The following is a 12,351-nucleotide window of genomic DNA, read 5'->3' as shown; positions in this document are numbered from 1 at the left end:
ACCAGGCTCTCCTCCTGCTCTCATACAACTGATGCTGTTCCCAGTCTGCTTTCCATGCTCACAGGGGTGCCAGCTGTGGGAAGCAGCTTCCCATGGCACCAGGCAGAGCAGAGTGTTGTGTGTTCCCTGCCTGGCACTGCCTTCAGCTCCACACTCTGCTCCAGGACCATCTCCTGTGGGATGTACAGGCTGGAGATTCATATGCAAAGAAATCAGGCTTTTCTGTTTACTAACACTGCACAACAGATGGGCCACAGAATCTTAATGAAGAGCAGTGAGTAACTGCTCTATTGTATTATTTGTCTAATCAGAACTTTTTAAGTGTGCACTATTCACTGGAGTGAGAGTACCAGGGGAAAAGACAAGAGTTTCTGCAATAAGCATGCAATTATGATTAAGGCACACTAGGGCTCGTGGTCCCAAAATAGCTTACATTGATTTTTAGATACAATGAAGGGGGAGGTTCCCAGTAACAGCTTCCTTACACACATCAGACCATGAGGTTACTATTTCTAGGAGCTGTGTGTTGGTGCCTGTTCTGATGATGCCAGATCTACTGAAATCTCCAGTTTGAACTCTACTTTTACACATCTTGCAAGGTACACTATTTGTTTTAAACTCTGCATTTTCCACTATTATGTTACTTTCTGGTGAAAATTGTGCAGAACAAGAGTCATTTCTGGAGAAGTGGACACCCACTAGAGACTGATTCCAAGCTAACAGTTTTTACCTATACACTGGACAGATGGGAACATCTTCACATTCTCTTTCCTCATACAAGGTGTCTGGACATGCCTGTCCCCCATTGGCAGAATCCTGAAGGATAATCCTGTACCGGGACTGCTTAACTGCAGTGGCATTGCCTGTCAAGCAAAAAAAAAACCAAAAAAAACAAAAAAGTTGTCTTTCAGACATGGTTGTCATTCCAAGTTAAGTGATTTAGTGCCTTGGTTAGAAACATGCTCTGTGTTTCATTTATATTTTGAAATTGTGAGCACTCTGTAACACGACTTCCTTTAGAATTACCAGTAGTTCAGCAGGACAGCAGCTGGGAGGATGATAAATCAACAGCCTAAGAAATGTGTCAAAAACATCTATTTAACAGAACACCAAATCAAGTAAGAAAATAAATAAATAAGAAAATAAACACCTTAACTGGGAAAAAGAATAAAAACCAAAGAAACAAACTGTAATAATGGAATATTTTGTTTTTGAGAACACATTCCAGTGGTCTCAGGCTGCTACCAGTAACCCATCTTTATGGCTCTAGAAATCAGAGATGATAACTTGCTGATAGGAAAACCATTGCAACCAACAGAGGCTAACTCTCTACTTAACCTGAGCTGATGCAAGATCAATCCATCTAGAAACACAGTTCACAAAATCCACGGCAGAGGATGCAGCAGGAAAGACAAAACCAAGATTTATCTATTTGTCTCTACAGCTAAAGCAAACACAATCCTTGGCTGTGTGAGTGGTAAGAGCAAACAGAGCTGGTTTAACCACTGCACATGGCATTCTTCTTTCTCTGGGTACTGTATTCCCACTTCAAAAACAGATGCTAGAAAAGTAAAAAGGGATCTCAGGAGAACTCCTTAAAGGATTACAGACCAGGTAAAAAGCTTTAAATAATCACATCTGTCTGAAAGAGGAAAGCAGTGTGCCAGTAAGCCCACCATGAGTACTCTTTTTCCAGCTCAGAATAAGAGCAAAGCTGCAGCAGCAAAATTACAATGTAGTAGAGTACAAGAAAAACTCAGAAGTCACACCATGAACACAAAGTACAACTACAGATCCAAGAAAAAGGAAAAATGTTTGCTTTAAAAATACCAAGCCATACAAGCCTCCACTGGCAGATGTGCCACCACTGTGAGATCACTGCCAAGGGACCCTGGACTGGCAGGAGGCTGCTCACCATGGCTCTGCCCTGGGGCAGGAAAAGCACAACCAGAGACATCCCTCCCCTGCTGCTTTCACAGCCACTACCTGAGGCAGCTCTACAGCTTCCTACAGTCTCTTTTCACATGCCTGATTCGGTGCCTGTAAAGCCTCACAAAGAGCCTTTCCTTTAAAATTTAGCCCACACCATCGCTCCTGGAAAGTAAACTGTTTTATCTTCTGTCCACTACATGTTTATCCCTGCCACCTAATGCAGACCCTTTACAAAATTGTAAAGGTTTGCATCCACTATTCTAAGTCTTCTCCTCTCTAAGCAAACCCAGCCCTGTGTAGGTCCAGTTCAATTCCCTCTGTTGCTCACTTTCTCCCAACACTGTGCCCAAGGACCTGCAGCCTCCCCAGGGCACAGTTCACTGACCCCTTGGGGGGTCTTATACACAACACACTCAGGAATTTGACAAGCCTGGTAGGATTTTAGCATTTCTAACTGCTGACTTTCATTCATTTTGTAACCCATTGTATCTCCAGAGGTGTCTGAGGCCACAAAGACTATTTAGGGAGCAGAGCACTTGACACACAGAAGAGACCAGGAAAGCTGGGACTCCTCTGCTTGGAGAGAAGGCTCACAGGATCTTATCAGAGTGTATCAATAACAGGCAGTAAAGAAGACACAGACAGACTATTAACACTGTGATATCCACTGTGAGATTTTTTCAAGCAGCTGAGTACCCATTTAAGAGTGATTTAATTTAAGCCACTGTTCCTCAGCTTCCTGATAAAAGTTTAATGTGTCAAAAATCTACCACTTCCCTTAATTAGAACAGCTACGCTGTTAAAAAAAGTGGAGATTAAATTTATTGGGGACAATTTGTTCTCAATAAATCCTTACTGGCCAGTTTATTACAATCTGATTCTCGAAATGTTTGTATCTTGAGTAATAACTTGTTCTTGTGGCTTTCTGCATAATGAATTTAGGATGAGTCATCTACAATTTTCTTAACCTTTCTTTCTGGAGATGTGGGGGAGAGTTTTGGTTTGTTTTGCCTTGGTATTACTGAGTTTTAGTTCTTTAAGACCTTATTTCTCACCCACAAGACAGCCACTTGATGCTCTGGCATTACTTTACTATTTCTTTCTTATTCACACAACCTCACTGACATGGGAGTAGCTACTCAATGGAAACACTCCTCAGTACATTCTTCTCCTGGCTGCAGACAGCAAACAATGGCAGCAGCTGCACATTCCCCATGCTGTGCTTCCCCCATTTCCAAGAAAGCACATTTCATTCAGTTTCCCTTATTTTTAATCCATTTATGCATTTTTCACGATCTAAAATCCTCTAGCTCAGTTTGCATCCTTGATTTCTTGTTTCTAATCTTTGTGAAACAATTTGACAATCCAAAAGGAAACAAGATCCTGAACAACTCAGACAGTAAGTCAAAAAGAGTCCCTTCTCTAGATGTGTGTGGTGCTCCTCTTCATGCCTTGAACTTGCAAATCACATACAGACCAACACGTGCCTTGCTCCTCAGTGCTCCTGACTTGCTATTAGCACAGTTTCAGAATAGAAATTAGAGTCCAGGAGGGCTTCAGCCCTTTGGACAGGCTTTCTTGGAGCTTCCAGGTCTTCTGTGCTCCTATCTGCACAAAGTTCCCAAGAGGTGTAGATACCAATTCCTGCAGGTTTTTGAAGTCTATATATACTTTTTCTTTTCCTAATGTCTTGTGATATTGCCATCCTTCCCTTCCAAGAACCATGAACTCTATCACTTTGTGATGATTTTCATTCAAATTATCTACCACCATTAGAATCTTACCCATTTCCTTCCTATTAATCAGTACCAAATCTAAATGAGCTTCCCACAGTAATTTTCTCCACCTCAAGAAACTAAATTATCCTCAACATTTATTGCACCTTACTCAAACCCCATTTTCAAAATTGAATTTCTTCACCAGCTTTTCTATAGCATTCCTTACAAATGTTAATGAGCATAATTTTTATATTTCAGTTGAAATTGCTATAGCCTGATTTTTCCAGAGTATTAGCACTGTGGAGGACTGTCCTTTTAAAGCCAAACTGATTTCCAGCATGGCTATGACTATTTGCCCTCCTGAAAAAAAGTAAAGCCTTAAGATCTAGGGACCATCTTAACTTCTCTGTCCTTGACTTTGTAACTCAGATAACGCTGTTTGAGAAATTCAGGGGTGCCTCACCCTCCTGTGCCACCTCCTCCATCCTCCTCCCTCACAGCACCATAGAATTCCTACCAACCCACTCTTACTTCTCCCTGGATCTTGCATCCTTCCCTCCTCTGTCTTTCATCCCCAGGGGCTTCCACGCCCAGGGCTCACAGAGCTGCACCACCATTCTCAGGTGAGGGGACAAAATCCCTTTTCACTCCTGGAACATGTGCTCTACCAGGTCCAGCATCCACAGAAAACATTCAGCTTCCCACTCTGCTCCTGGCCAGATGGAAAGCCAGAGCCTGGTCAACACAAGACTCTGCTCACACAAAAAAAACAAGGACAGATTCTCTGAGATTTTAGTCACCAAAATCAGTGCCATCTCCAACACCTTTGTAGAGATAAGAGCTCTTCAGTCTTCTGCTTAGACCAGCCCTGGCTGTGTGTTTATGAGGATTGGAAGTGGCAGATCATGGACTGTCTGACACAAGGTAGAGGTCGATGGAATTTCTTATTGTAGCACACCATGCATTTTATCCACTTTTACCCCATCTCATTTCAAATCTGATTTAAGGCATGGGGAAAAAATAGGGCAGCTACTACCTAACATTTCATGTAAACTTGTTTGCAGAATTAAGTAACTGTGAAATTTCTAACCTTCTTCCTGGAAAACCAATGCCCAGAAGAGAAAAGGTACTATCTATTTTCAGAAGGAAAATGAAAAATGTTATTTATTGTTAGTTGTTTGCTTTTTCTAATCTCTCTGTTTTAAATCTATGCTGACAGACCAGGGAGTACCTCATCCATGCTGAAAGCAGTTACCTCTCCAGGCCACTTTCATCCCCAGGAAAGCAGGTGACAGAGGAAAATCTACCTGCTGTTCATTCAGCCCATTTCAAATCCTGAAACCACCCTACAGACTCCTTGATTCTTTTTCCAATCCATCCTCAAAGACCAGGTAAAACACATACATTACAGAAGACTGCAGTAGACAGTTGCCACCTTTAAATATCTGCAGTGGCAGAGAATCAATAACTTGCAGCAACCTCCCTGCTCCTGCCTCCCCAACAGGTGCTGGGATTCAGTGGCACTTCCTCTGTGAATTATGTTGTCTGTCCATCTGTTCCTGCCCTGAGTTCAGGGCTGTCTGCACTGCTGAGGCAGGAGATAATCTTCTGCCACAAGACAGACGGTTGTCTGATGACATTTAAATGTAGGGAAAATGTCAGCTTTTTTATTGTGAGATGGTAAACTCAGATGTATTTCCTCAGATAAACTATGACCAGCTCAACTGGCGAAGTTCTGTGTAAAGCTGATTTAGTGATTCCAGGTCTGTCTACGTTCTGATCTTATGCTGGTACACAATTAATTTTAAATCTGCCAGGCAATACCTGTTCCTGTTTGATCTGATTAGTAATTCGCCATCTGTATATTGCTTTCATTAAATACAACTTTTCTATAAAAACAACCACAACACCCCTAACAACTCACATAGGTATGGTGGCTTTGAAATTTCATTATCGTGCTGAGGTTTTAATTGTGCAATGCAATTAAAAAAAAAAAATCTTGCAATGCAGCCATATCAATAACAGATTTAGCAGAAAACAAACTCCCTCATCTAAGAAGTTTTAATTTAGAATTATATTAAAATGATAACACTGCCAAGGAGGTTAAATAATTAATTTCTTCTCATTTTAATTGTAGACTATTATTTAATAAACAAAGTAATTTACCAGGTAATTTATTCTACTCCTTCATAGGCAGCTCATTTAAAGTCTAAAAATAAATTGCTAATTAAAACAGGATTCACTGTTTTAGAAAGCAACTCATTTTCCTGTAAAATCCAACAAGGACTATGCTAAAGCATCCACTGATAATCTTTGAAGGGCAAGGAAACAACCAACAATAATGAAATATTCTGATAACTTAGCAGACTTTCATCTGAACAATTAACGAAACACAAATTTGTCAGAAAACCCAACACTAGATGATTATAAAAAGAAACTTGTTGTCTACTTGTTGTGCCTCAAAGTTAACCAAAAAGATCAAAGAGATGCTTGGCCCTCAAAAAACCACAAAGCACAGGAGGTATTTGCACAACCCTGTACGTACGCCCAGGCTGATAGAGAAAATTACATTTCATATGTAAGCAATTCCACGTGCAGCCAGGCAGCACAGGGGCCTTGGAGTTCTGACCCTGAGGGCAGAAAACCAGCAGGAATTTTTTCCAGGCAAAGAGAATTCACATCACCAAAGCTGCTCATAAGGATCCCACCCACAAACATCAACTCAAAAGTCAAGGGCCAAAGTCCTCAGGTCCAAAACTCACGCAGATGATTGCCCTAAAAATCATTAGACTGGTGTGAACTTCACCTGCCAAATGCTTCTAGGCCAATTAGGTTTTCCCCCAAATTTTGACTTCTTAAAGGCTTACCAGGCTGACAGGCTGTGGGACAGGGTGTCCACTCACTGAAGAGTGTAACAACACAGTCCTTCCTGCAGGGCAGGAGACACGGCCGCACCGCCTCCGGCCGGAGGGACTCCGGACACCTGCGGACCCAAGCATGGATAAAACAAAATAAAAACTTCAAACTGTGGAGAAAGATTTTATTCCTAAGATTTTCACATGGCTGTGAGCACACTGCCATCACAAAGATATCACTCCTGGCCAGGGCAAGCCTTGGTTGTTGTTTTTTTTTTTTCCACTCATGAAACTCAGCTGAATTTAATACATTTCAAGGATGAATAAAAAAGCAATTTTTTATTTTTTTAAATGGGGAGCTTGGCTTGATGACTACAGACTAAATGTTTTGATGACTGTGACATCAAAAGCACAAAGCTTATGGGAGTAAAACAGATATATTTATTACCAAAGAAAGTGAGAAGTTGTGTTTATAAAGTAGTCCTGTTTTAGCACAATACACAACAGCCTTCAAACCACCTGTCTGTAAGGGCTGATGACATATTCCTCAACTTTCAACCTCCAAGGAACACAAAAATAGTTTGAAGTGCAATACAGTATGAAGAGCTCTGTGATTTTCTTCATTCATTTTTAACTCCTACATAGAAAACATGTCATACGTATTCTACTGGAAGTTTCAGACACAGTTAATATATGAGGACTTAAAGAGCAGAATAGGGACAGTTTTACGGGATCAGTCAGATCTTGCATATCATCAAGTAGGTGAACAAGAAGGGACTACTTATTAATTTCTGTTAAAAAGATCACTCAACAATACTTAGTAATGCATGCAACCCAAAATGATCCCATTTGAAGGAGGAATGTGCCATTAACCCATACAAGGAAAAAAAAAAAAAAGTTAAACCCATGATTCAGCTATTTAAAAGTTTACTTACCCCCTTCAGTTCCATTTCCTCTTACACCACCTCAAAAGTGGAGGGGGCTAATAACTATTTTAGGCATTACACAGCTCTATAAACAACATGTTTAATTAGGTAAAGTTCAAGCATATCAATGCATTTGAGACATACACAAATACCAGATTTTTTCTCTTTTATTTAATTAACCCCATTAACCTCAAAAATTTTAATTAACTTTACGGAAATCAGCACAGTCTGCTTACACAAACAGCATTGTTTTGAGAGTCACAATAGGAAAGGAAACTCGGTTCTAAATATCCAGACTCATTAATGGTGTGAAAATAATTAGCAACGTCTTGATTTTTCGATATTAATGAAAACATCTGCGTTACTTATTTTCCTCATTTAGTAAAGCAAAGCAAAATTTGGGCTATTTCTACTGCAGAATACATAATTTTGTTGTGCTGCTATCACATTATGGGAGTTATATAAACCAAGTGAACAATACAGATCACACATATGGCACTGCCTTATTGGAGTGTAAATATAATGCAAAATCTATTTACTTTTTCTTTTTTATTAGAGCACTGCTAATAACGTGTCGCTGAACATTATATTCAAATGTGGTTTATATTTTCCTCACACCTGTCCTTCAGGGAAAATATTTGCAGAAAACTGTAAATTAGAGTAGCAGAGGAGCTACAGCAAAACATCTCCAGCACTGAAAGCACACTTTTCGCCGGGATTTACATGAAAAGTTAAAACTGGCTGGATATTTGGTTTCTTTACCTGTTACAACAGTGATGGAGTAGTACCTGGAGAGTTAGTCCTGAAACGAAATTATTTCGATGCTGCGGAGTCCATACACTTGCTGAAAATGCATTTATGCACATATTTAATTTATAAACACTAACAAGCTTTCTTTAAATACCTTTTTGGGGTGACGTGGCCAGAGCTGCTCTTCCTGCAGAAGACTTTCCTGGTCTGAATGCCCACCCCACAGCTGGTTTCCTCGCTCCAGCTGCTGGTGGCGTTGAGCGCAGTGCCCAGCACGTCCTGGGAGCAGGAGCTCCAGGGAGAAGCTTCCCAGAAGAAATGCACACACTGGTGCTCGTTGCAGGCACGCTGCTCCTGCAGGGCATGCTCAGGGGGACAGGCTTTTCCACCTGCAAACGGTCAAGAGAACATCAGATCCTCATCCCACGGCACGTGGCAAAAGGAAGATGTGGAAAAAAAAATTTAAAAAAAGTCAGGTTTGCACAATACCTTCTCTTTTCCACCTCTTGTGAAAAAAAAATAAATAAAGCTTAAATAAAGCTGTTGACCTTTATGGCTGTAATAACAACCTTCTAAAATATCGTTTCCTCATTAAACTAGCCTTGCATAAAATTGTATTCCAATGCATAATGGAAACAGAAACAGGCAAAGTATATTTCTGAGTTACTTTATCAATAACTCCAACACAGAGCCAAGTTAATTCCATTTAAATGCTTGTATCACTCAGCAAACACACAATCAGGTTTAAAGACAAATTAAGCATTGTTTTTATGTTCATTCTCCTTGCTAATCTCCCAAGAAGGAACATCTCTCTCACATATTTGGACTCTATTCACATGTTGCCTTAAAGGCTTGAGCAACAGAGGAAGCTGAGCTGTAATGACAGTAGGATGCATCAAACGACACCCACATCTGCAAATCCAGGGGAGGGAAACTTAAAAGACATGAGTACGAAGCCTTCACTTCTCTGAAGCACCATCCTTCAAACTCATGTCCAACAATTTTGCTAAACTGCTGCACTTTGTCAGCAACTGGTGACAAAGCCCCAAAATAAAGGAGTCTGAAGAGCCTCCCCAGAAGCTGTTAACACTCCAGCCAGCAGCCTGAATTTATCCTGTAATAAATAATGCAGTGAAATTTAACAGTAAGCATTGTCATTTTAGGAAGAAAGAAGCAAAAATTACTAAAATCAAAACCATTCTCCTCCAAAAGGGTGAATCCAGACAACTTGGGACATAGCCAAAGTGCTGAATGTTTCGAAAGAGCTGAAGTGTTGGAGACAGATACCACAAGGTTCAGAGCACATCTGCACCCTACTAAAATCACCAGGAGATGAAGGGATGTCAACGGGATGCCTATTGCCTTGGCAGGAATGACCCTCCTGAAAAAAGGTAAACCCCCAAATGGTCACAATGAATAGCAGGGAGAAAAGAAAAGAGAGAAACTACCTAACCCACTGGATAATCATGTCACATTACCATTCATCTTTCCATGAAATGTTCCACATGGCATTCAGTCTCAGAAATGTTTAGTATGATGACGGAGTAGAAAATGCCCCAGGTAGCTTATTTTCTGAAGAATTTGACTTGGCAGGAAAAATGAAAATCAGTTATTTTTCTTGTGTGTTTGAGACCCATCTTAGAAATAAATAATTGTAACAATTGTAATTGTAACAAGCAAATGGCAAAATGCTGGATCCATTTGTAAGGAAAAAAACCCCAAACAACTAAATAACATATCCAACTTGAATTCTGAAGTTCTCAGGGAAAAATTAGCATGTTTTTTTCAATACTATGTTAGTTACAATACGTTAATGAAGCTCTCCTGAACAAGGCAGATTTAACTCAACATAGTAAGAAGTGGCCCGTCCAAACTTGCCTGCAGCACTGCAAGCAGCAGAGGCTGTTTTCATAAAGAGCACAAAGGCCTGGCCACTTTCTGCATTTCATTGACAACTTCTGTACAAAGAAAGCAGGACAACATGCCTCTGCCTGGCCATTCCAGTAGCCATTTACAGATTTTTTTATGATGTTCAGCAATTCCTATAATTCATTTTACACCTGCTGGGAGTGCCTGCTCCATGATCTCCTCCAGCACCAAGTTTCAGATATTTGCTGTGTAAAGAATTATCTTCTAAAACCTGATTTAAATCAACAGCTTCCTGGTTATCATATTCTGGGAACAGGTAAAGAGCTTGGAGAAAACGACCCAAGATTTCCATAAATCCTCCAACAGCAGAGCCACAGCTGACTCTTCCTCCATTGACAGAGGCCAAACAAACTGGCTTTGGCAAAGCTACCAGAGCTCTGTAGAAATCAGGTGCTGAGCTGTGAGCTGGGTATGAAAAAGATAGAGAAAGCAGGTACTTTAAAATTGCCTTAATATTGCAGTGATAATAGTATTAACTCCACTTCCACTCTCCCAAATTTCAATCACTATCTGCATACACATGTGTGACTCCACACAGCAGATTGTTACACCATTGCTACAGATGCACAGAAAAAGTCAGGAAGTTTGATTTAGTCAATAGTTGAATAATAGTTAATTATTCCTTCCTGAGAAACTTCAAGTATTTAATTCAGAGTACACCCTTTTTAGGTTAGCCTTTTTGGCTGAGATTATTGTGCTTCTGTACTTCCAGAATTCACTCCTTCACAATTTCACTCTTGTAATCCCTGCTTTATCTGTTATTTGCTTTCATTACGTCCATGGAAAATATGAGACCAACTGCATTTTCCTTTTAATTATTCTCCAGCTCATAGACTTTTTTAGTAGTAGTTATTATCATTCAATCAACAATTATTTTCATCATGAAGGGTCCCAATTTTCTTCACAAGTGCTTATGAGGATGTTTATGTCAATACAGACCCTTCACATGAGTAAGGGTTTGCAAGATCAAGTCCTTACATTAGCCCAGAAACCGTGGGTGGCTTTAACGATAATTTACAAAATAGCACTTAACAGAGCTTGTCCTGGACTAGATTTGCATCTGAAAGTGTTTTGCTGCTGCATTAACTGCACCTAGTTTTGGCACTGGCAGGTATTTTGTGTCAATAAGGCTTTAGTCTGTTGGACCTCTTCACGTTTTATGAATTTTTATGCACTTGATCCAAGACCTTTCAAATCCTATGCGATAAACCAACACATAAATTAATTACCATATTACCATACTGTATTAGAAGACTACACTTCTAATACCAAATGGTTTGTTTAAATAGCTGTATCACTGACGTTAATATGTAAAAGAACAGATACATGACACGTCCATGAAGATCCAGAAGAAATGGCATATATTTATCAAGGGCTATTTACTTACTACAACAAGCAGGTCAACACATTCCAGGTCTTACATTAAAAAAAAAAAAGGCAAGTCCTTTTCCATTTCCTCGTTTTCCACAGCTCATTGGTTTGAAATCATTACTGATATGTTCCCACATAAGACACTTGTGTGATGACTCTGCCACACAGCAGTTTTAACAGGAAAGGATGAAGCTCTCCAGAACCAAATTCACACCCAGACAGGCTCTCAACTGGCAGCAATCCAGAGGCTGAAGCAAACAATTTTAAACTGCGACAGAATTTCTCCAAGTGACACATGAACTCCAGCCCATCAAGATCTGTCAGTCCCTAGGCAGAGACAAGCATTCAGTATTATCCCTGATTCCCAAGGAACTGGGTTAGCTCTGATCTAAACACAGTGTGGCTCAGGGAAGGAAGGCAATGCGTTACAGGGACAGTGATTGTCCAGGAATGCTCAGCACTCACCCTCGGCTGGAAGGGCCAGGATGGCCCTGCTCCTGCTCTGAGTGCCCTCGGCGTTTTTGCTGGAGCAGGAGTGGGAGCAGGGGGACCACGGGGACCACTCGCTGACCACACAGTCCCTGGCACAAGGGACTTCACAAGCCACCACCTCGGCATGGGGAAGCTCTGAGCACAGGTGATGTGGCACTTCTTCACCTGGAGCAAATGAAACAAGACAGACCATGGAGGGAGGCACAGCACGGTTCAATACCCGCAGCCTGCACCAAACAGACTGGCTTCTTGTCAAATGTCCACCTGCCTGTGGAGGAATATGCTGCAGAACAGCGTGTGGTGAGGCTTCAGGCTGCAAAGTGTAATACTTGAACAACCATCTTAAAATTTTATGCAGGAAAGCAAAGAAGAAAAAAA

At 40.7% G+C, this 12,351-nt stretch overlaps 1 protein-coding gene across 1 annotated transcript in view; it reads right to left on the bottom strand.

The window, feature by feature from the left end:
* THSD7B (thrombospondin type 1 domain containing 7B) overlaps window positions 1-12,351 on the bottom strand; it is a 243,242-nt gene that overhangs the window by 122,411 nt on the left and 108,480 nt on the right. The window contains exons 7-10 of the mRNA XM_066323167.1: window positions 11,947-12,138; window positions 8,336-8,570; window positions 6,518-6,633; window positions 731-863 (exon numbers count right to left, since the gene is read on the bottom strand). Coding sequence (XP_066179264.1) covers window positions 731-863; window positions 6,518-6,633; window positions 8,336-8,570; window positions 11,947-12,138 — 676 coding nt within the window. The remainder of the gene's footprint in view (window positions 1-730; window positions 864-6,517; window positions 6,634-8,335; window positions 8,571-11,946; window positions 12,139-12,351) is intronic.

Source organism: Sylvia atricapilla, chromosome 7 (assembly GCF_009819655.1).
Source record: "Sylvia atricapilla isolate bSylAtr1 chromosome 7, bSylAtr1.pri, whole genome shotgun sequence".
NCBI lineage: Eukaryota > Metazoa > Chordata > Aves > Passeriformes > Sylviidae > Sylvia > Sylvia atricapilla.
This window is presented reverse-complemented; position numbering and strand designations above follow the sequence as displayed.